The 25,559-nt window shown below is 42.0% G+C and overlaps 1 protein-coding gene across 1 annotated transcript in view; it reads left to right on the forward strand.

Annotated features, from left to right (window-relative positions):
* The window catches only part of STX17 (syntaxin 17), a 52,333-nt gene that overhangs the window by 5,549 nt on the left and 21,225 nt on the right, over window positions 1-25,559 (forward strand). Inside the window, exons 2-3 of the mRNA XM_056117187.1 lie at window positions 4,077-4,236; window positions 11,949-12,014. Of these exons, the coding sequence (XP_055973162.1) occupies window positions 4,114-4,236; window positions 11,949-12,014 (189 nt within the window). The 5' untranslated portion in view covers window positions 4,077-4,113. The remainder of the gene's footprint in view (window positions 1-4,076; window positions 4,237-11,948; window positions 12,015-25,559) is intronic.

The following is a 25,559-nucleotide window of genomic DNA, read 5'->3' on the forward strand; positions in this document are numbered from 1 at the left end:
TCTCTGAGCATTCTATTTCCTTATTCAAATAGGAGGGAAATCTTGCAAGACTTCTTTTCAGAGGAGAAGCATGTTGAAATAGCTTGTTTTGTTTCTTGGGCCACACCGGAGGCGGGGAGGAGGTTGGGAACTACTCCAGGCTCTTAGAGGTCCTCCTGGACGTGCTAGGGGACCAGGCTTTGCTAGGGAATTGAACCGTGGCTTTCTTGTGCAAAACATGTGCTCAGGGGACCACAATGATAGTACAGTGGGTAGGGCATTTGCCTTGCACACGGTAGACCCAATTTTGATCCCTGGTAGCACATGCATTCCTTCCAGTACATCCAGGAGTGATCCCTGAGTAAGCCCTGAGTGCTGTGGAGCATGGCCCCCTCCCCCCCTCCAAAAATAAAATCATATGCTCAGATCATTGAGTATCTCTGGGTCTGAAATTAGTATTATATATACAAATTAATTGGTAATAGGGATGGGGGATGGAGAGGCAGGCCAGTTAAGACTCAGTGATAACTCAAAGAACAGGAACAAATGTTTGTATGTGGGAGCCTGGGCTCATTTCACAGTACCACATGGTCCCTGAGCACCATCAGGGACCATGCTCTTCCCTAGCACAGAGCTACGAAAAGCCCCCGAATACTGCTGGATATGGCCAAATCCAAAGACGATGCTGCTGTAATATGCAATCCATGCAAAGCTGTTTGGCTATAGCAGTAGGATTAGTAAATGTAAATGGACAATGATAGGGATTTGTTTCTTTGTCGTTTCTGTGTGAGGGGGCTCACACTGAGTGGTGCTCAAGGACCACTCCCAGCCTGATGTTCAAGGGGTCACTCTTGGAAGTGCTTGAGCCATATTCTCCACCAGTCCCTTACTTGCTGAGAGTACATGCTTAGACTTTTAGGGAGGCAGAGAGATAATACAGCGGTCGGGAGTTTCCCTTACAAGTGGCCTGCCCAGGTTCCATCTCTGTACCCTATATGGTCCCTGGTGCCCCACCAGGAGTGTTTCCTGAGTGCAGAGCCAGGAACAAGCCCTGTAGCACTCCCAGATGTGGCCCAACCAAAAAAAAAATGTCTTTTAGTAGCTATTTTAATAAGGTGTTTGATAATTAGCTCAGTTTTTGTGTGTCTGAAAATTATCATTTTGCCTTCACTTCTGAGTAATAATTTTACGGAGTAATAAGTTTCCAATTCCTTTAGCACTTTGAAGCTATTCCTGTCTTTTTGATATCTTCTCTGGTGAAAAATTTCAGGGTGTTCTTGGTTTTATTTTAGTTTATCTGGTTTAATTTTTTAAAGAGTTTTCTTTGATGTCCTATAATTGCCCTTCTATACATTTATTTATGCTGCTTAAGGTCAGTGTGTGTTTTCAATTTGAGGTCATATGTTTTAATTCTCATTTTATTCACTTTAAATGAGACCTTTTTTGCTACTTTTTTTTTTTTTTTTTGCTTTTTGGGTCACACCTGGCGATGCGCAGGGGTTACTCCTGGCTCTGCACTCAGGAATTATCCCTGGCGGTGCTCAGGGGACCATATGGGATGCTGGGAATCGAACCCGGGTTGGCCACATGCAAGTCAGACACCCTACCCGCTGTGCTATTGCTCCAGCCCCCTTTTGCTACTTTCTTAACTATTTTCTCGGTACTTCTATTTGTTGTAAAGTCTCTCACATTATTTTCATGTCCCTTTTTATGTTTTTTAAATATATATCTTTATTCTGTGTTCTGAGTTATATCTTTCTGTCAGTAATTCTCTCTTCAGCCACAGTATTTACTGTTTAACTCATCTTTTGTGGTTTCATTTCTGGGAATTTAACCAACTTGTTTTCAAATTGACTTCATATTATTTCATTATTACATACTTTTAAAGTGTTTCTCTTTTTTAAATTTTTTACTTTTGACAACACATGCTTATTTTAATCTTCTTTTTAAAATTACTTTATTATCTCTAGACTCTTTGGATTTTCCTGTTTTAGTACATGTGTAGACTGACTCCGGGCAAATTAACTTTCCATGTATATATTCTTACTCACTAACATTGGTGGACGTTATTTGTGGTGTCTGTGGCGTTTCATTTTTTGCTCTTGAGCTTAAACCTAAAAAGCAGTTACTAATAGATGAGTAGTGGAGTCTGCATAATCAAACACTTCAAGATTTCGCACTGCAAAAGAAAGGAGGGGAGCAGCATGTGTTTGGAGTGATTGTTCTTCATCCTTCAGGAGTGATAGAGCGCTTAAAAATTTTGCAGAAGCAATGGGTTGTCCTCCAGAATAGCTAAAAATGCACCCAGAATTTTTAATAAAGATCTGGGGACCCCACAGAGTCAATTATCCCTCTAGAGTGTTGGTTTAAAATCATAACCCAGGATGAATAAAAGTCAACTTAAAAAAATTTTTTTTATGGAAGAGGTTGTGGTTAATGTGATAGTATGAAGTTAGGGTTCATGAATATGGTTTTCAAGCTTTATTAAGCAGAAGACACGTTGTTTATATAAAATCTAATAAGCTCTCAAATAGGTATCAGTAAATTTTCTCTAATGAAACTGGTATATGATCCTGGAATCTGTTGACTTGATAACTTAGTCTTTTCCCAGGCATGCTACCTTGGGCTTTCTGGTACAAGAGCACAAATCCACCAGCAAATAAGAAAGAGCATTTGATAGTATTTTAGGAAACCTGGATGTGTGGTACATCTCTATCACTGGTCATGTATACAGGTTGTAGTTAATAGTAATAACTTTATAATAAAGGAAGAGTTGGTCCAAAGGACATCAGTGAAAAGAGTTGCATGTTATGTTAGAATGCATTTCAAATATATATATATATATATATACACACACATATATTATCGTTACATTAGAGTGACATTAGAAGGGGAGTTGGATGTAAGCAAATTAAGAATATAAGCATATATAAAGAGTGAAATAGTTTTTTCCAATTTTACCGTATGCAACTTATTTGGGCTGGAGCGATAGCACAGCAGATTGGGTGTTTGCTTTGCACGCAGCCAACTGGCCAACCCGGGTTCCATTCTTCCGCCCCTCTCGGAGAGCCTGGTAAGCTACCAAGAGTATCTCGCCCGCACGGCAAAGCCTTGCAAGCTACCTGTGACGTATTTGATATGCCAAGCACAGTAACAACAAGTCTCACAATGAAGACGTTACTGGTGCCCACTAGAGCAAATCAGTGCACAACGGGCGGACAGTGCTACAGTGCCACTTATTTATTTGCAGTGCCAGGGAAGAAACTAGGGCCTTACTGATACCTATTTAAAAGAGGTTATTCAAAGTCCAACATACCTTGGGAAATTTTAAAAATTGGAAAGTATACATCTAATTTTTTGTTTTCATTAGAAAATTTTAAAAATTATATTCTTGGGCTCATACCAGGCAGTGCTCTAGGGTTTTCCCCTGCTCTGTGCTTGGAGGTTCTTCCTTCAAGGAGGTTCCTCCCTGTAGTACGTGGGGTACCATGTGGTACCAGGACTTGAACCTGGGACTCCTGCATGCAAAGTCTTCGCTTCAGCCCACTGAGCTATTCCATCAACCCGCATTCTAGTTTAAAAAAACCATTGAGGACATGCTTATATACATTCTAGTACAGTATATACATCACAATAGAAAGAACAGTTAATTCTGAATGAGGAAATGATTGTGGATTGTTGATTTTGTTTTTTTTCTTTTTCACATGTCCTAAACACACTAAAGTAAACAGACCCTCCTTTTGTAGAGAGAAAAGGTTTCGAAAGAAAAGATTTCAAAAGGAAAAAAGCGAGTCACTCTAGTCCAGCATTAAACTGTACTTTGAATGAAGTATAAAAACGGTTTAATGGTTAGCTTTCAGAAATAATGGAAACAATCATGAACAACTTTGTAACTGTGTATCTCAGAGTGATTCAGTTAAAAAACAAAACAATTAATGGAAACTGATGCCAGGCTCAGTGGATGTGGCTCAGTCCTGCATTCTTTGCATATATGAGACCCTGGGGTTAATTCTTGGCATTGCAAAGGACTATAAATAAATAAGTACGAACATGAAAAAAAAGCATTCTAAAAAATGTTTTGCTTCCATATTTTTCAGTTGTTGCAAGCAGAAGATACACAATATTTTTTTTACGATGTCTGAAGATGAAGAAAAAGTGAAGTTACGACGTCTTGAACCAGCTATCCAGAAGTTCATTAAGATAGTAATTCCAACTGACTTGGAGAGGTTAAGAAAGCATCAGATAAATATTGAAAAGGTGAGTTTTTTCATCTGACACCACAGGGAACAAACTAGGGCCTTACTGATACCTGATTAAAAGAGTGACCAATTCTCAGATTTCTTGTGATTTTAGCAACATTTTGAATATTAGATAAGAGTCTTTGCTGAAGCATTCAACTTTGGTTGATTTAAACACCATTATTTTTTAAATTTTATTTTTTGTTTTACAAACATGTCTCATTCTGTTGGGGAGGATATAAGTATAGACTGTATAGCTTTTAAATTATGCATATTGATAACATGTTGTTTATGTTAGACATATGCATGTATGATTCGCAGCTAATAATTAAATTGCAGGCTGGCTTTATTGTACACTATCAGGTAGAGGACTTCAGCCTGCCCTCATGTTTTCCACACTATCGCAAGTGTTTTGAACTTCGAGTCTGTGTCTGTCAGTAACTCCTATTCCCTTCAGGTGCATGTAGATTAAGGAGGAGGGGAATTCCCAGTTTCACTGTTTCCACTGAAGAAAAGTCCAGATCTGAGAAATCTTGCTTGCATGTCACTTTAGCAAATAGGTACTGGGAGCAACTAGTTTGAAGGAGTCAGGTGGGGTTTGCCTTCCAGGGTATGGTGGGAAGTTTGTGGCATTAATAATGGAGCCATTGGATGGCTCAGTAGGATGTATTGAATCAGTCAGTCACCCTGCCTCTTTTACTGTGGGATAATGCTTTGTGTCTTCGGAAGGATCTCTCCCCACTATCAGCTCAAGAGCCGGGACTGTGGGTCTCTGTGTTGGGCCACGGTTCCCAGGTTCTTCAGCATTTTCAAGAATGAAAATATTGAGTCATAAAGGTGCTCTGACCCACAATTAGTTAGAAATAGAAAAGTTTATTATAAGTTAGAAGAGAAAGATGAGGAAGAACTTAGTGTAGGACTCAGTTGAGTATGGCTCATTTTTGTCCAGGGGTGGGGTTATAGGAAACCTGGGTCTTAATCAGGTGACAAAACTTTTAGAAAGGACACAAGGATTCCCAATTATTTACTGAGCAATCTGGCTGGTTTAGGCTCTTCTCGCTCATCTATTTCACTGTTTTCCTGGGTATTGCCTGTTTCTCTGAAGTATTCTGTGAGCCTAAAGTGTGGGGCAGAAGTTACAGCCCTGGGAAACTGTTAACTTCCTCAGACTCGGAAAAAGCCCAGGAATTTTCAAGAATGTTTCAAATGTAGAATGAAGACAGCTAAAAGTAGAGCCAGTAGCAACAGCTGGCAAGGGGAAACTGAGGCTTTCTCTTTCAGTGTTATTTTTAACCTCTGTGGACCCCCGTTGCTGTGGAAGATGAGGGCATGGAAACAGTGGCCATTGAGCCTTTCAATGGAAGTATATATTATTGTGAGAAGCTCTGTCAGTGTACTTTGATTCACCTTTCCCTGATAAAAAGAGACAGTTTTTTCATATGCCTGTTAGCACCTGTGTCGCTGAGGAAGAGTCTCTTCAGCTCTTGACCTCTTTCCCTCCCCCCACCCCATTTCTTTGTTTTGTTTTTTTTATTTTTTATTTTTTTGGTTTGGGCACCACACCTGTCAATGCCCAGGGACTATGCCTGCCTGGCTCAGTGCTTGGAAGTCATCCCTGGTGGTCTGTTTAGATTGTTTCTTTCCTTTCTTGTCCTAGTCTACATTTAAGTTTGGTGTGTCTCCGATTTCCCTCTTCTTTATCAGGGCACAGGTAGGGGACCCCCAAGCAGTTCCCAGGAGCGTCCGGGTTCCCTCCTAGCAGCTCTGAGCCAGCAGTTCATTGCAGGGATCAGGTGCTGCTCAGTGCCAGGGGTTACCCAGGTCACTTAGGTGGTGTTTGGGGGCTTCATACCTGATGTTTTTCAGGGTCTACCAAAGGCTGCATTCAGCAATGCTTCAGTGACCGTATTGTACCCCGGATGCAACAGAGGTTGGGCCGCATGCAAGGCTTGTCCCTAAGCCCCTGATCTGTGTCTCAGGCCCCAATTTCCCTTTTCTTATATATGTACGTGAGTATACAGTCATTCTTAGACCTTTGCCTCAAGCTTCACAGTCAGTCAACAGATATAAAGCCACAACCCCGGTAGAAAGGTGGGTGGGGAGAGAAATGGGTTTATTACCAACTTGATTCGTTGTGACAGATTTATTAAGAAAATTATCCTTCCTGAATCATACCAATCACTCTCTGCCAGAACATTTATCCTTTAGCATTTTGTGAGATTTTTACTTATTGTGAAATTTTTATATGGTGTCAGAATAATTATAATCTACAGTGTAAATGACAGTTGAAGCTAAGCAGTGAAACTCATTTTGATCTATATTTTAATTTTTATCCTGGATCATTCTGCTTGTCTAAGGAATTCTAGTTGATTTTTTAAATTTTTTTAGATTTATTTTTTATTGAATAACTGTGAGATACAGTTATAAAACTTTCATGTTTGAGTTTCAGTCATACAGTGATCAAACACCCATCCCTCCACCAGTGCACATTCTTCACCACTAATGTCCCCAGTATTACCTTTCCAGCCCTTCCCCTGCCTCTGTGGCAGACAGTTTCCCCCATACTCTCTCTCTACTTTTGGGTATTATGGTTTGCAATATAGATACTAAGAGGCTATCACGTTTGTTCTTTATCTACTTTCAGCACACATCTCCCATCCCGAAATGATTCCTCCAACCATCATTGACTTAGTGATCCCTTCTCTGTTCCAGCTGCCTTCTCCCCTCTGCTCATGAGGCTGGCTTCCAACTATGGAACAGTCTTCCTGGCCCTTGTGTCTACTGTCCTTGGGTGTCAGTCTCATGTTATTTTATGGAATTCTAGTTTAATTATGAAGGTGTGTGTCTCCTCCCCGCCCCGTCCCACCCCCCTCTTTCTGTCTCCCTCAGACTGAAGAGCATGTCTTAATAGATACTTCATGGCAATGTAAAACCATCCAGAAGCCGTACTCTGGACAAAAGAGCGTAGAACTAAATCTGGATCCCAGGTGTCTGGTGGTGCCTCGCTTTCAAAAAGACGTATTCTTCCTCGGGGATGGGTGTGGAAAGATAAAATAGGTATGATGTTAGCCATCAGTCATCCAATACAAATTTGGAAGAAGAAAGTCGGACTGAAGGGAAATTGAAAGTGAGCCTCAGCGGGGTGATTCTGCAGTTTCTGGAACAATGGGAGCTGTGTGTCCGGGCCACCTGCGGCCCTGTTCCAGCCGTCCTTCCGCATTGCGTTTTACTGCACGTGATAGAATTGACGAGGGTAGAATCTTGAAATTTGGAGTGTTATCATTCAGCTTCCTTGGCTTGTGCAAGATAAGCTTTAGCATGGTTAATAGGGATAGCACGAGAGCGCATTTGGAACATAATTTTCTCTGTTTCATGTGGTGTAAGTTTGGGGAAAGCTTGCTAAAGTGTAGCATCTTTTATACTAGTAGCACGGAAGCACTGTCCTCCCGTTGTTCATTGATTTGCTCGAGCGGGCACCAGTAATGTCTCACAACAAATTGTGAGACTTGTTGTTACTGTGTTTGGCAGGTTGAATGTGTCAAGGGGAGCTTGCCAGGCTTTGCCATGCGGGCAAGATACTCTTGGTAGCTTGCCGGGCTCTCTGAAAGGAGTGGAGGAATGGAACCCGGGTTGGCTGTGTGCAAGGCAAACACCCTACCTGCTGTGCTATCACTCCAGCCCCTATTATACTAGTATAAAGTAGAAATAGGAAAGGTAGGAAACCTGAGGATAATGTAAAATTGATAAGGGTCTCGGATGTTTCTTTGCTCGTATTTTTCAACTCATAGTTTTATTTGGGCATAAGTAGCAGCTCAGCTTTAAGTAAAGACCCAGACTTTTCTTTTCCTGATCTCGATTCTCAACCCACAAAAGGGCTGCTCCAGATCCAGCAATCACACCCACTTGCAGCTTCATGCCAAGGTAGAAGAATCAAAAATCATATGTTTCTATGTTTTTTTTTCCTTTTCAAGGGATATTCCTATTCTTACCTCATGGATTGTATTTTATTTCTCTATTCTGATTATATTTTTTCTTGGCACACTGGGGATCAAACTTAGGGCCTTCCAAATCACAAGACTAGCATTCTGTTCCTGAGCTACATCTGCAGTCTAATGATTTGTCACTGTCACTGTCCTCCCATTGTTCATCGATTTGCTCGAGCGGGCCCAGTAACATTCTGAGACTTCTTACTGTTTTTGGCATATCGAATACGTCACGGGGAGCTTGCCAGGCTTTGCCTTGCGGGTGAGACACCCTTGGTAGCTTGCCGGGCTCTCTGAGAGGGGTGGAGGAATCGAACTCGGGTTAGTGATACCATTTTTAAATTTTTTTTCTTCTAATGGATTGGGGAAGTAACTGAGAGATAGAGCACGTACTTCATTATTTGTATAGTGAAGTTTTGGATTTTATGTCTTCCACCTAAAAATCTTTTTTTCTTCTGCTTCCTTGCACTGTCCCAAAATTTGTTTCCCTTCCTTCCTTCCTTCCTTCCCTCCTTCCTTCCTTCCTTCCTTCCTTCCTTCCTTCCTCCCTCCCTCCCATCCTCCCTACTTTCTTCCCGCCCTCCCTGTCTTTCTCCCTTCCTCCCTCCTTTCTTTTATTCCTTCTCTTTTTCCCTCTCTCCTTTCTTCCTTCCTCCCCTTTATTCTATTCTTCCCTTATCGTTCCTTTTTTTAAAAAAAAAAATTTGAGATTTGAGGCTGCACCAAGCAGTGTGGGATGTAGCTGGGGGGCTACTTCCAGCTCAAGGTTCACTCCTGTCTGCGCCTGACCACGTGCCAGGCAAGCACTTTAACCCTGGTGCTACCTCTCAGACCTTCCTTCCTTCTTTCCTTCTGCTTTCCCACTCTCCTTCTCCCACCACACCCTTCTACCTCCCTTCTCCTCCCTTCCCTTACTTTGACTTCTCTTCCCTGTTCCCCCCTCCTTCTCTCCCTTCCTTCTCCCTTTCTCCTTTTCACCCCCCTTTTTCCTTTTTACCACTTTTGTGTGTGTCTGCCTATAAGGCTAAAGGCTTTTTTTTTTTTTGCAATAGTTGTTCATATTTAAGGATACTGATGGGAAATTGTGTGTGTGGCGCAATCCGTCTGTCTGGTTGTCTCTTAGGCAGTGCCGTCCCCGTAGTTATTTCATCTTTCTTGAGTTGTCCTGCCGGCTTCTCCTCATGTGCTGCTCCTTGCCTCTCTCCTCACCACTCACCCCTCTGCAATCGTCGCATTCAGGTCTGTCTGGTGTGCCAAGTCACTTGCAGCCTTTTTCTCATCTGACACCTCCTGTTGGCGGCGACTGCTGCTGCTGCTGCTGCTGCTGCTGCTGCTGCTGCTGCTGCCTGCTGCTGCCTGCTGCTGCCTGCTGCTGCTTTTCTTCTTCTTTTGATTCCCAAGTGTCTTACAAGTCCAGGGGGTCCCACTGGCAGTTCTCAGCTTCCTGGGCTGGTGGCTCAGTGTAGGGGCCCAGGGATGCAATGCTGCTCAGGCCCTGTGGCTGCAGGGAACGCCCTGGGCCACCCTGGTGGTGCTGGGGACCTCCAGGATGCACTGGGAATCAAACCCAGTTCGGGTGCATGCGAGGCGTGTGCACCTAACCACTGAACTAGCTCTCAGCCCCTGGATTATGCTTTTTAAATTTCCTGCCATCATTTTAGTTGGTATTAGCAAGGAGCAGAGATCAACATTTGTCTGCTAGGTGGAGAGTGAATTGATCACAGAAAGAGCCTAAAGAGAGAGTACAGGGAGCCACTGAGGTGCCGCTCCGCAGGCAACACTCCGGGTGTGATTCCCTGGCACCACATATAGCTCTGCTGAGCACAAACTCGTGTGCCCGCCTTCCCAGATAAAAAGATGGTAAGGCAGAAGGATGATGTGCGCAGCCCTTGTCGGCTTCTGCCTTCAGCTCCCCAGATTTCCTCCTGTTTCTCTCTCCCCATCCCACTCGCTCCCTCCTTCCCTGAACTTGCTTGACATCACTCTTTGGAAATGGGTTAAACTTGGTAATTGTGCTGGGAAAATAGTGTGCTGCTAGTAAGACTATGCCCAAGGAATGTTTTTCTGAACGTATAAGGTCACGTTTTTTAAAAAGTTGATTTTTTTTTGGGGGGACAAACCCAGCTGTGCTCGGGGCTTACTCCTTGCAGAGCCATATCAGGTGCCAGGGATCGAGCCGGGGTCAGCCTTGTGCATGGCAATCACCTTCCCCACTGCTGTCTCTCTCCGGCCTCTGCATCCGTTATTTAGAAGTCAGTTTTACTGCTGCCTGTCATTGGTTTTACAGTCACTAAATGTATAGGACTTTTTACATGGATTTCAGCTTATGAGGTAGACCCTACCTTTGTCTTGTGCGAGCACCCTTTCTAATCTAAATGCTGGGCTTTTTATGTGTACCAGTATTTACTTGTTCTCTTTATCTTGTTGAATTATGATCTTTCAGCTGTGTAATTATTCCTTGTAGCTTATGTGTAGGCAATTATGCATTCATTGTTTTCAAGGCACCGATGAAAAACAAGACATTGGATAAGAAGGGGGCAGCCCCCAGGGCTGTCACCATTTCTCTAAATTCCCCCAGAGCTCTGGTTCCCTTGTACAGAGATTTCCCAAAGGTTTGCATTGCTATTATAGCCTGTAGTCAAGTGGAGGTAGTTTCTTTTGTGAGAATTGGGTCAATATTTGCTGGTCTCTCTGGGAGCCTTTCCAGTACTTTGAAGTTCCTTACAGATAAGGGAATGTGTTACCAGGATCACGTTTGCAAGGTCTTTCGGTTCACGCAGATGTAATTTCCCCAGGTCTGTTTACTTGGGCTCATTTGAAATATCACTTGGATTCATTTGAATGTGTGTTCTTCTACTTTTCTTGGTTTCTTTTTTCATCTTAGTCACGAGGTTATTGTAGAATTTTCTTTCTGGGGAGGATTTGGACCCCCCACCTGGCAGTGCTGAGGGACTATCTCTGGCACTGTGCTCAGGAGTGACCCCTGGTGGTGCTCAGGGGAACATTTATGTGCCAGGGCTGTGAACCAGGGTTTGCACCTGCAGCTAAATGCAAGGCAAAAACTTATGCAGAATAAGGAAAAAGAGTCTTGGAAAAAAATTATTTTGGTTTTTGGGCCAAAGCCAGCTATTTAGAGCTTACTTTTGGCTCTGCACTTAGGGATCACTCCTGGCCCTGTTCAGGACCATAGGCAGTGCCAGGAATCGAACCCTGATCAGCTGCATACAAGGCAAGTGCCCTGCACACTATACTATCTCTCTGGCTCCCTTAGAAATTTCCTGGTGTTTTGATTTTATAACCTTTCATGCGTTCCATGTGTACATGGGGCATTTTCACATATATGCCCTTTCAGCTGATTTCTGGGCAGACTATAAGTGTGTAGCTAAGTTTATGTTTGATGTTGTTATTTACATCTGGAGTATTTTGTGTTTTCATTTCTACTAAAATCAGGATGTGATGCTTGATGTTGGTTTTTGCTTTCAAAAACGTACCATATATGATGTCATCATATTTTGTTATGGTTTTTGTCAAATAAAAAATGTTCTGTTCCAAGCTCATCAAGTTTTAGCTAAAACTCATAGCTAAATATTTCTTGGTTTAAAAAGAAAAGGGGGAGCATGTATATTAGATGTTAGTTCTTCTTTAGTACAATACAACGATCTTGATACAGTTTATTAAGTGGAATGACTAGAAATAAACATTCTTAGCAATTTAAAATATCAAAACCTTTCACCCTCTTTTGATTTAGTATCAAAGATGCGGAATCTGGGACAAGCTACACGAAGAACATATCAATGCAGGACGCACGGTTCAGGTAAGTCCATCATACGGCTTTTAGTAAGTCAAAAAAAAAAAAACAGGCTTGAGAAAAATTCTACTAAGACAAGTCCACATGTTGCTGAATCATTTAATATGTGCTTTATTTCTATTTTCTTGGGATGCTTTTTTCTTTGAGAGCACATTTTTGCATTTATCAAATGCTATGTATGTTTTAAAGATTTAAATTCAAAGACTTGTAGTTCTTTGTTGCTTGTTATTTATTTTGGCATATTGAATACGTCACGGGTAGCTTGCCAGGCTCTGCCATTCAGGCAAGATACTCTGGGTAGCTTGCTGGGCTTTCCGAGAGGGGCTGAGGAATCGAACTCAGGTCTGCCATATTGGCTGCATGCAAGGCAAATGCCCTACTGCTGTGCTATCGCTCCAGCCCATTTATTCATTTATTTGTTTGCTTATTTATTTATTTATTTTCATGCTGGAGTTTGAATCCAGGGCTTCACCACAACCACATGTGGTCTCCTGAGCACCAGCCCGAGTGATCCCTGAACATAGAGCCACGCGTATGCCAGGTGTGGCCTCTTCTCCCCCGCAAAATAAATAAGTAGTAAAAACTATCTTTCCATAATTCTTAGAGTATCTCTGTTCAGAAGTTCTTAATTTAGGCATAGTCTGAGTTGACAGTCTTTTCTCTTATGACGGATGCATTCGTTGTCCTGTTCAAGGACTTTGCTGTCCTGTCCTGTGTCTGAAGAGAGAGAAAAACATTTTGTATGCTTTTTTTTAATGTTTTAGATCTCTTTTAACATTTACACTTTTCTAATCCATCTGTAATTGGGGGTTTGAGAGAGGTAGGCATTAAAAAATATATAATTTCATTTGGAAAACCAGTGTCTCTCACTGTTGACTGGTTTCTGCTACTTAATTATCACAATTCTGTATGCCTGTATCTGTCACTGGTCTTATATATTATTTCACTGGATAATTTATCATTTCAATATTAGGTGCTAGTCTATACTATACTATCTCAAGACAGTTTTAAACTACAGCTTCATATCTAATAGTATAATATCACCTTACTGTTCTTTCAGGATGATTGTGATTCTACTTTACTCTCTCATTTTCTATATGAAATTTGGAAATTGCTCTTCAAATTCCATATACAGGGCTGGGGATGTGACACAATGGTAAATTCCATACCATGCATACATGAGGTCTGGGTTTGGTCCCTGACACTGTATCCCCCTCCCCCCCCAAAAAAAAGAAAGAAAAAGAAAGAAAGTGGAGAACTGCCAGGAGACCCAAAGAGTTGGTTATTATATCTGGTGATTCTGGAAGCCTACACTATTTAGTTAACTATAAACTTGGCAATTTAAAAAGAAAAAATTGCAGGGAGTTTAGGACTGGCTGCAGCTCACTGATAGAGCACTTGAATGTGTGATGCCCCTAGTTCAATCCCTAGCATGAAAAAAGATAAAAAAATCTATATACAGTCTTGTGGATTTGGAAATTATTTTTGTCTTATCCAACTATTTAGAAAAATCTGATAATTTATAATGTCTAGTTTTCCTCCCTTTTCCATACTCCTGCACTTTTATTTTTCTCTAATATTTGTATGTAGAATACTCTTCTGTGTTCAACTTATGATAGACTATACACTTTTTAATTTAATGGGGCACGATACTTTTTATTGAATGAAACTGCCTTAAAAGAAGGGAGGGGGGGAGGAAGAGAGGAAGTGCATGCCCCAGAGAGAACACGGGCTTGAAGAGCTAGCTGACTGAGGGTGCTTTGTATAGCTACCCACAGACTGACAATCCTGTTCCATCGGCTTCTACAGTATGGCCCCCTACAGTCCCCATCAGCAAGTGGAGTCCAGCTCCCTTTTCCTTGAATTTGGGGTGAGGCAGAAAAAGTGCTGCCTGAGGAAAGGGCTCTGGTTCCTACCTGTTCTTGTGCAGATGCTTGCTCTGGGGGGAATATCATGGCGAATGTCCAGGCTTCCTGCGACCTCCATTAAGGAGAGAGCCATCATCTGCAGAGAGCTAGAGCACAGCTCTTGGCAGCCCAGCCTAAGGCCTTTTCGACAGCCAACTCAGTTAACCCTTCCCATGCTGCAGCCTCAGCAGACTTCTCATTCAACCACATGAGAATCCGAGTGAGAACTATTCAGCTGAGGACTTTCTAAATTCTAGTGTGCAAACTCATTAGCAAAATCACATGGTGGTGGGAGGGATCCTGGGATCATTGGTGGTGGAAAATGGGCACTGGTGGAGGGATGGGTATTTGATCATTGTATAATTGAAACCCAAGCACAAAAATTTGTAAGTCTACAACTGTACCTCATGATGTCTCACTAAAAAAAAAAAAAATCACATGGTGGTTTTAGGCCCTAGAATTTGGTAAGAATTTTTTTTTGGGGGGGGGGCCTCCCACACCCGGCAGTGCTCAGGGTTACTGAAATCCACGCCCTACACGTATTTTATTTATTGCTTGCGATCTATTTCACTAATCTTTTTAGTCTTCACAATTGTGTGCTTTTGCATTTTTCTAACTTTTCTAACATTTTCTAACTTTTGGCGATGTATATAAAAATGGGCTAATTTTATTTCTGTGCTCATCTTTTATTTTTTATTTTGGGTGACCACATCCTGCAGTGCTCAGAGATTACTGTGCTCAGATCTGTGCTCAGATCTGTGCTCAGCGAACACTCCTGGCTGGGCTTGGGGACCATTTGTGGCGCTTGGTATTAAACCTAGGTCTGTTGAGTGCAGAGTCAACACCTTGTCTGCTGTACTTTCTGTCCAGTTCAGTTCATTCTTTTTTTGTGGGGAGGGAGGGGATGTCCCACACTTGGCAGTGCTCAGAGTTACTCCTGACTCTACTCCGGAATTACTCCTAGTGAGCTCCAGAGACCATAGGGGATGCTGGGAACTGAACAGGGGTCAACTGTGTGCAAGGCAAATGCCCTACTTGCTGTCCTATCACTCTAGCCCATGGTCCAGTTAATTTGAATATATAGATTTTATGAGCAGTTATCATTACCCCTCCCTTACCTTGATTCTTTGTTGTTGCTTTTGTTGTAATGATCAGTGGCTACACAGTTGTTTGCAGGAGCGATAGCACAAGGGTAGGGTGTTTGCCTTGTGCACGGCCAACCCAGCCCACCCCAGTTTGATTCCTCCACCCCTCTCGGAGAGCCCAGCAAGCTACTGAGAGTATTTCGCCCGCACGGCAAAGCCTGGCAAGCTACCCATAACGTATTCGATATGCCAAACACAGTAACAGCAAGTCTCACAATGGAGACATTACTGGGCCCGCTCGAGCAAATCAATGAACAACAGGAGGACAGTGCTACATGCTGAAGGACACATGTTTTAGTTGAGCTCGGGGTCATAGAGCTGTGTCACTTGGAATTACACTGTGTGTATACATATATATATGTGTACCTTTTGATGTCGTAATAAGTGTAATCCACACTGTCAATACTTAGTGTCATAACATAAGTAAAGAATATTCCAGACTTATTTTAATTAGCTATGACTCTGGAACCTTAAGTAATTATATGATGTCCAGAATGTGTTTGCTCTGAGTTGTTTAAATGCTTACCAGTGGACTTGAGTTGTGGTTTTGTTTAATGCTATTAATTATGATAACAAAGGTTTTCTGTTGTACACAATTTTAAATCACATCTTGTGATACATATTAGGAATCCTTAAATCAATATTTAACAAGGGCAAATATATGCCCAGCCACTCTTTTAGTCATTACAGAATTAGCTTTTTAAAATAAATTTAACTAACTCAGAATAATTACTTTTCCAAATTATCAGTATAAAAAAGTATGTAGTTAATCATGTATTTTGCTTTTAGAAATTTCAGAACCGAAGAGAATAGTACAGAGGGTAAGACGCTTGTCTTGCATCTTGCTAATTTGGGTTAAATCTGCAGCCATGCACGTGGTCAGGAGTGATTCCTGAACACAGAGACAAGAGTAGATCTTACTGTAATGATGATATGAGCCTCCCACAACCCTGCCCCCACTCCTGCCCTACCACACACACAAAATCAGGGCTGGAGAGATAGAACAGAGTTAAGGTGCTTGCCTTGCATGCAGCCAGCCTTAGTTCAATCTTAATGTTACAAGGTCCTCTGAGCAACAGTGGGGAGTGACCCCAGTGTTGAGCTTGGAGTTACTCCCAGTCACCACGAGGCGTGGCCCCAACAAGGAAACATTATTGAGGTGGTTTACTTTTAAAGATCTATTTTATTGCTTATAGATCATTTTTGTTTGTTTGTTTTGGTTTTAGGACAATACCCAACAGAGTTCAGAATAATTGCTTTTCAAAAAAATGTACCAAGTTTCACAACTGAAGAGATATACAGAGGCTCTGCTCTGGCAATGCTTAGGAACCATAACGGCCAACAAACCTGTGTTGGCCATTTTTTTAAAAAAAAACTGGTTATTAAAAATTTCAGAACTTAGAACAGCATTCTTTTTTTCTGGTCTGATTACTGTCACTGTCACTGTCCTCCCGTTGTTCATCGATTTGCTCGAGCGGGAACCAGTAACGTCTCACAACAAATTGTGAGACTTGTCAAACGTCTCACAACAAATTGTGAGACTTGTCACTGTTTTTGGCATATTGAATACATGCACGGGTAGCTTGCCAGGCTTTGCCATGCAGGCGAGATACTCTCGGTAGCTTGCTGGGCTCTCCCGAGAGGGGCGGAGGAATCGAACCCGGTCAGCCACATGTAAGGCAGATGCACTACCCTTTGTGCTATCACTCCAGCCCAGGGGAATCAGACTGTTTAATTAAAACAATGCATTGCGAAGTCCCGTGGCCTGATTACTAGAAGAGCAAAAATATTTGAACATTTTTCTGTATTTTAGATACTCTTCTAGACATTGGAAATTAACTGTGAGCAAAAACAAAAAGGAAATTCTTATTCGCGTTGAACTTAGATACCGGAAGTACTGAGTGAAGAGAACAGACACTGTGCGTGTGTGTGTGTGTGTGTGTGTGTGTGTGTATTTTGGGGGCCATATCCAGTGATGCTCAGGAGTACCCTTGGTTTAGTGTTTGGGGTATCCCAGTGATTCTGAAGGGAACCACATAGTATGAGAGATTAAAACCAAACCTCCCACATGCAAGGTTTGCACACCAACTCATTGAGGTATTTCCCTGGTCCCTGAAGTAAATAACTAGGGCTGGAGCAGTAATACAGTGGGTAGAGTGCTTGCCATGCACATGGCTGACTTGGATTCAATACCAGGCACCCTCAAACTCTGCCAAGAGTGATCCCTGAGCACCACTGGGTGTGACCCCAAAATAAAATAATAATAATAAGTCAATATAAGGATGGACTATAGAGGTGGTTGTAAATTCTGTGAAGTAAAACTTAAGCAAATTACAGGAAATACAGAATCCCAAAAGGTCATCTGAATGACCATTCACTTCGGGTGATTAGAATATTGATACTTTTGATATCTGAATTAAGATATGAAGGAAATAAATGCATAAACCTGGGGGATAATTTTTCCAGTCGAGGGGAAATCAGATGTGAAGACTGAGGTGAGAGGCTGCTAGACATACTTGGGGAGGAAGTGGGTACTCAGGAAGGAAATGAATGTAACTGGTGTAATCAAGGAGAACATAGGAGATGAGGTGAGAGTGATGGAGAGCCGGTTCTGGTCATGGAAGGTCTTACCAGATACAGTGACTTGAGCTGGGTAGGAAGCTTTTGCAAGATTCTGAGGTTATAAAGACTGGATAGGGTTTTTAAAAGGATCTTTCCTGTTACAAAAAAGATAGACGGAAGGGGTCAAGAGTGAAGCAGGAGTACTAGGTAGCCAGCTAGTATAGTGAGGATCAGGAAAACTCAGAATTGTTTTGGTTTCTGGGCCACCCCAGGCGGGGCTCAAGTCTTGCTCCTTCCTCTCCACTCAGGGATCACTCTGGGTGGAGCTTCAAGGACCATCTGGTTAGTGAGGGTCATACCTAAGTTGGCTGAGTATAAGGCAAGAACCCAACCCACTGTACAATCGCTCCAGCCCCTCGGAATATTTTTAGTAAAATAGATATATAGATGTACAGACAATTTTGAGCTGGATGACAGGAACCTTTGATGTTAGATTTTTGTCTACTCTTTTTGTAGCTCTGGCCAGTGGTTCTGAATTCACAAGTTTGAGAGAGGAATGAGGAATCACCCTTGAACCAACCTTAACACTGAAGAACTTTTTAACAGAATCACTTATGTTCCTGAGGTTAGGGACATGGCTAAGTGGTAGAGTATATGCCACATGTGGGTGAGTCTTGGCACCCCACCACTACAAAGGGAAAAAAAAAGATACACACTTCTGGAAAGTTCATTTAAACAGACACAGAGAAATATAGAAAATAACAAAAAAAATGTAACATCCGGGCTCCAGCAATATACATCAGGTAGAGCATTTGCCTTGCGTGCAGCTGACCCGGTTTGATCCCAAACATCCCATGTGGCCCTGTGAGCATTGCTAGGAGTGATCCCTGTGTGTATTGCCAGAAGTAACCCCTGAACAATGCTAAGTGTGGCCCCCAAGCCAAACCAAACAAAAATACTGTAACATTTGTGTGCCCCTCTCCTGTATTGTGGGATCTTAATATTTTTGCTATAATTTCCTCTCCCCTTTTTGAAGAAAACTTTAGAATGCCAGGGAAGTTCCCGCATATCTTCCCTGGGTTCTGGTTTTCTTGCTTCTGTCTTCATCTGAAGGCTTCCCCACTTTGATTTAACTGTTACCATTTTTGTTCATATAGTTATAGATATTTACATTGGACTTTCTTTTTGCGTCCTCCCCCCGCCACCAAACATTTATCTTGAAGCATAATTGATTCACATACAGTGAAGTATACAAACTTGGTAAATTTTGACTCGTATATGTGGTTTGAGACCACCAACAGAGTCAAGATAATATTATCACCCCCAGAAGTTTCCCATTCCCCTTTGCAACTAACTCCTTCCCCAGCCTTTCCTTCCTTCTCTGCCCCTTCTTCCTTGCCACACACCCCTCTTCCTATTCTCCCAGTATCCAGATAATCGCTCATCTCCTTTCTGTCACTAGACAGAAATAGTTTGGATTGGGCGAGAGTGATAGTACAGTAGATAAGGCACTTTCCTTGCATGCAGCTGGCCCAGGTTTGGTCCCTGGCCTCCCATATGGTCCCCTGAGCCCACCAGGAATGATCGTGAGTACAGAGCTAGGAGTAAGCCTTGAGCACCACCAGTTGTGGCCCCAAAACTGGAAAGAAGGGAAGGAGGGAAGGATGGAGGGAGGATTTGGATTTCCTAGAATTTGTATAACCAGAATCCCACAGTATGTGCTTTTTTCCTGACTTAATTTAATAGCATAAATATTTTTAAATTCATCTGTTTTACAATGTATAGCAGTGTTTTATTCCTATTCCATGAAGTAGTATTCTATTGTATGGCTGTATCACAGTTTGTTTATTCATATGCTGATAGGTATCTGGGTTATATACAGTTTGGCACTGTTACAAATAAAGCCACTATAAACTTTTAGGCACAAGTTCTGATGGAAAAAAATCATTTTATAGTACCATCCATTTCTTCATTTTCTTGCCAATATTTGACATGGTTAGTTTCAAATTATTTAGCCATTCCAATTGGTCTGTAGTTTTATTGCAGAGCAAATCGATGAAAAACGGAAAGAGAGTGACAGTAACAGTGATTTTTAATATTTATTTGAATAGTGATTAATGGGCTTTTGTTTTCTTTGGAATTTTTTTGGGGGGGAGGCGAAATACTGACTGTGCTCAAGGCTTACTTATGGCTCTGTGCTTAGGGATCACAAGTAGTGCTTGGGATTGAACAGTGGTCCAATATGTACAAGGCCTGTGCTCTTCTCTCCTGCCCTACTTTGAATTATTAATATCCCTTTGTATTTCTTCCATTGTTTTGATACCTTTAACTCTATGTTATTCTAGTGATTGGGAATATATACGGCATACTTTATCATATTTTCTCTTCAAGTGATATCATGCGATCTGTGCGTATGTTTAAGAAGCTGGGCCAGAGACATAGTACAGGGGCTTAGATAGTTGTCTTACCTTTGGTCCCTGACACCACACATGGTCCCCTGACTCCCACCTGGGGTTATTCCTAAACACAGAAGCCGGGATGGCTCCTGTGTGCGCGACAAGATATGACCCACCACCCCCCTCCCCCCACCCCCAGAACACCCACTATACACACAGGAAAACTTAGAACATATAAGCATTTCTTCCCTCCAAGTCTTTGTGAATTTGTCATGTACTTTACTTCTATATATGTGCTGTGTCCTTTCATTATGTTTAATGGGCTTTGGGTTGGTTTGGGGCCACACCTCAGGGTGCTGGCTAGGGTGCCAGCTCTGTGTTGTGGGGTCAGTGCTCTGTGGTGCTTCGGGATCGAACCCTAGACTTCCCACATGCCAGGGCATATATGGTAGCTAGCCTTTTACGCTCCCACCCAGCCCTGCATGGTGTTTGAGTAATCAAGTCTCTCAGCAATTTAAATATTGTGGCACTGTAGCACTGTCCTCCCATTGTTCATCGATTTGCTTGAGTGGGCACCAGTGACATCTCCATTGTGAGACTTGTTGTTACTGTTTTTGGCATATCGAATATGCCACAGGGAGCTTGCCAGGTTTTGCCGTGAGGGCAGGATACTCTTGGTAGCTTGCCAGGCTCTCGGAGAGGGACGGAGAAATCAAACCTGGGTTGGCTGCCTGCAAGGCAAATGCCCTACTTAGTATGCTATTGCTCCAGCCCCATTTAAATATTAAGGGGAAGTATATGTTTACTTTGGTCATTCACTTTTCTGCATTAGCGTCTTTGTGGAGACCCGTTTTTCTGTCTGGTCTCCTTTTGCTGTTCCTTGCAAGGTTTCCCTGGAACATGTCTTGGAGCATGGGTTGGCTGCTGCTGAATTCTTTTTCCTGTATCTGAAAACCTTATAGGCGTTGGTATTTTGGGAGAAAAAAATTTACTATATATCAAATTGTAGATTGTTTTTCTTTCAGTATTTTAAAGATGTTGTTCAGTAGTCTTCTTTGGCAGTATTCCCAATGAAAATTCTGCTTCATTCTTCTTCTTATTCCTCTATATGTAATACACCTCTCTATGTTTATGATTTTTTTTCTTTTGTAACTAGTTTTGAGCACCTTGATTTTGATGGGCCTCGGGAGAATTTCCTTTGTGTTTCTTGTGCATTAAATTTCTTTCCCTTCTCTCATCTCTAGGTATTTAGTTTACATCAAATACAAATATATATGTATATATAAGTGTGTGTGTATGTACATGTATATACATATATTCTTCTCCCAGAACGCCAGTTAACTCCTGCGTTGTGCTGTTTGAAATTGCCTCACTACTGATGAAACTCTTCTACATTTTTTGAAGATTGTTTTTCTCAGGGTTTCGTTTGGGATCCTTAAAATGCGATGTTTCAGGTTTCTTTTCTGCATGTTTCTCACACTTTCTTTCAACTTTGAATAGCTGTCCTTAATAGAGAATCAAGAAGTGAAACAGGAGTTAGGCAATTTGGCTTTCTCTGCATCATCTGTTAACATTATACCATCTGCCCCAAGCAGTGGGTCTGAACCTTCTTTCTTGCTCTTCTTGCTCTACATGTATTTTTCAAATCCCTTTTATTGTTCTTAACATTTTCCACCAGCCTCCGCTCATTCTGGGCTTCCCTTACATGATTCTCCTCATTTCACACCGCTCTTTTGTATTTCACGTTCACATGTCTTTCTTTTCGTGTATCCACCCTTTTTAAAAACAAGCCTCTTGAAATTCTGAACTTATCATAGCACTCCCTACCCAACCATATTGGATTCCTAAGATGCTGCTTTCTTTTCTTCCTTAACAGATAGATTTCTCTTTATGGTATAAGAATTTCATTTTTTAGAAACTTTTTTAAAAAAGGTCTTCCTATCACAATGCAGTTTCTGCTATGGCATCATACAACTGTTTCCTCTAAACTTAATTCACTTCCCTAAAGTATCACAATTTCCAGTATTCCATTATGTAATGTCAGGCCCAAGAGAAATCACCCAGTTCTTTTTTTTTTTAATTTTTATTAGTGAAACACCATGAGGTCCAGTTGTGGATTTACAAATTTTTGTGCTTGGGTTTCGATTATACAATGATCAAATACCCAACCCTCCACCAGTGCCCATTTTCCACCACCATGGATCCCAGTATCCCTCCCACCCCCATCCCCCCCATCCCACCCTGCCTCTGTGGCAGGGCATTCCCTTTTGTTCTCTCTCTCCTTTTGGGTGTTGTGGTCTGCAAAAGGGGCATTGAGTGGCAGTCATGTTCATTCCATAGTCTACTTTCAACATGCATCTCCCCTCCTGGGAGGATCCCCCAAACACCCTTTATTTGGTACTCCCTTCTCTATCTGATCTGCCCTTTCCCCTCGAATGCCCAGCTGGCCTCTAAGCCATGGAGTAATCCTCCTGGTACTGATCTCGGCTATTCTTGGGTATTAAGCTCCTATTTTTTAACTTTATGTCCCCCAGATGAATGCAATCTTTTTATGTCTATCCCTCTCTTTCTGACTCATTTCACTTAGCACGATACTTTCCATGTAGTACCACTTGTATGTAACTTTCATGACTTTATCTTTTCTAACAGCTACATAGTACTTCATTGTATAGATGTACCAAAGTTTCTTTAACCAGTCATCTGTTCTTGGGCACTCAGGTTTTTTCCAGATTCTGACTATTGTAAAGAGTACTGCAATGAACAAACAAGTGCAGATGTCACTTCGACTATACATTTTTGCCTCTCTGGGATATATTCCCAGGAGTGGTATTGCTGGGTCAAATGGGAGCTCAATTTCTAATTTCTTGAGAATTGTCCATACAGATTTCCAAAAGGGCTGAACCAGTCGACATTCCCACCAACAGTGAAGGAGTGTCCCTTTCTCGCCACATCCGCGCCAGCATCGGTTGCTTTTGTTCTTTTGAATGTGGGCCAGTCTCTGAGGTGTGAGATGGTATCTCATTGTGGTTTTGATCTGCATCTCCCTGATGATTAATGATGTAGAGCATTTTCTCATGTGCTTTTTTGCCATTCGGATTTCTTCTTTGAGAAAGTTTCTGTTCATTTCATTGCCCATTTTTTGATGGGATTGGATGTTTTCTTCTTGTGGAGTTGAACCAGTACTTTATATATCCTTGATATCAACCCCTTGTCAGATGAATCATCCAGTTCTTCACTGTATTCTTCAGAGGCTGAACAAATAATCAAACAAGTGTCAGGCAGAGAGAATCATAAGAGAGAGAGAAATTTATCTATTTTTTTCTTCCCAAAGGTTTATTTTTAACATGACAGTTACTTGGTATTAAAAAATGTTATGATAAGGCATGTGAACTAAATAAGAAAAGTAATGTAGGTTGATATTTTTCTTTCTTTCTTTCTTTCTTTCTTTCTTTCTTTCTTTCTTCCTCTTTCTTTCTTTCTTCTTCTTTCTTTCTATCTTGTCTTTCTGTCTTTCTCTATCTCTTTTTTTCTTTCTATTATTAAGTCAAAGTGAGATACACAATTACAAAGTTGTTCGCGATTGGGTTTCAGTCATGCGTGGGTTTCAGTCATGGTTGCTAATGATCTTTAAAAGGCTCAAGGATTGGGCCAGTGAGATGGTGGGTAAGGCACTTGCCTTGCATGAAACCAATTCAGGTTCATTCCCCAGCTCCCTGTATCATTCTCCAGTCACCCGTAAGAGTGATTTCTTAGCAGAGCTAGGAGTACGCCCTGAGCACTGCCAGGTGTGTCCCCACAACTTTTTTTTTAAGGGCTCAGGGATTTTACAATGGTGGGTAGGGGGCACTGGGAAGCAGATGATTAGAGAGTGGTGCTGGAGTATTTTATGTGTGAATCCATATGCCTAATAGTTTTATAAAGCACAGGTGCCTAAAATAACATTTAAAATTAAAGGCTGAGGGATGTGGAATGTGTCTCCAGGAACGAGCCTTCTGCTTGTCCTCCTTTCTTTGACATCAGCCATGCTTATTCCACCTCCCATGCTGCATTTGGTTCTACCAACATCTTCATGTACAATCTACTGTTTCACATAGACCCTCCTGCTCATTCCCATTACATAGTTGACCTAAGTCCCCATAGTCCTTGGACCTGCCCAACTGGGTAAGAGAAATTTATTGTCTTTTTAATCAATTAGGTTTTTGTTTGGGGCCATGCCTGGCGGTGCTCAAGGCTTACTTCTGGCTCTGGACTTAGGGAATCATTCCTGGCGGGACTCTGGGGACCATAACCATACAGGATATCAGGGATTGAATCTGGGCCAAACCTGTGCAAGACAAGCACCGTACCTGCTGGACTATAGCTCTGGCCCCCAAATAAATTTATTACTAGCATGTGCACCTTCTGCACACATGCAAGAGAGCTGGCCAAGATCATCAGAATAACGCACCAGAAGCTCCCATCTTTAAAGATCTTAGCTTATGCAGAGGACTTTGGGAAGTGAGCAGATGTAACAAAGGCATGCAGATTGGAGTATATCTTCCCTAGAGATGGCATTAGAGAGATTGTTCACATAAAGATAGCTGTTCTAAAGGTAGTCCAGCGGACATGGAGATGCTGCAGGGGGCTGAAGCACATGCTTTGCATGTGGGATTCCAGGTTCAACATCCAGCAGTATGTGATCCCGAGCACCTCCAGCATAGTTCAAGCCCTCCATCCCTCTCAAAAAAGTTTTATTCTTAAAGAGGCCCACAGCCTGATAATGAAAATCAATGAGGCTAGACTAGAGTAACAGAAAAACAGACCAAAGGTAGTCTCTGTTTGGCATCCAGGGTCCCTCCCAGGGAATTAACCTTGTGCCAAAGCCTTGGTTGCGCGTGGTGGGTGGCAGATTTTTCACTCTTTTTCAGATGATCTCCAACCCCTAGCTAGCACAGAAACTTTCTCTCATGAGTCTTGTTTTCACTTTACAATATTGAGGATTAATTAGGAGAGGGTAGTTGTTTTTGTTTTTTACATTCTATCTTCCACCACAAAATGGTTCTTATCTAATTTACCCAACTGTGATAAGTGGAGATCACATTGGTTAGACTACCACTCTCACACTTCGTTGAAAGTGTCACTGGAAACTGATCCCCACGCCAGCCCGTGCTTGTGGGTCCTTGATGAATGTCTGAGAGATTTGCGTACAGAACTCCCAATATTTATGAAGTTACAGTTTATTTTCACTTTTGTGTTGGAGGTTCTAGGACCCTCCCCGTGTCCAGGTCTCTGTCTCTTTCACCCAGGTATGACATCACTCCTCCCATCCCATCACTGTCCCATCTCCAGTGTAAGGAGAGCAAGTTCTGCCCTACTGTCCTCCTTCCTGTGTATGAGCTATGAGTCTGAGGGCTGTGGCTGGAACCCTCTCACCTGTGTTCCTCTGCTTTGTGATCTGTTGCAGGACTCCTTGGGCCACGTCTCCAGGCCTCCCACCCAGAAACTTTTTGTCCCTTTTGCTTGCCTAATTTTCTGGCCACATACAGCCAAGTATATGTGCCA

Source organism: Sorex fumeus, unplaced genomic scaffold (assembly GCF_029834395.1).
Source record: "Sorex fumeus unplaced genomic scaffold, SorFum_2.1 ptg000034l, whole genome shotgun sequence".
Classification (NCBI taxonomy): domain Eukaryota; kingdom Metazoa; phylum Chordata; class Mammalia; order Eulipotyphla; family Soricidae; genus Sorex; species Sorex fumeus.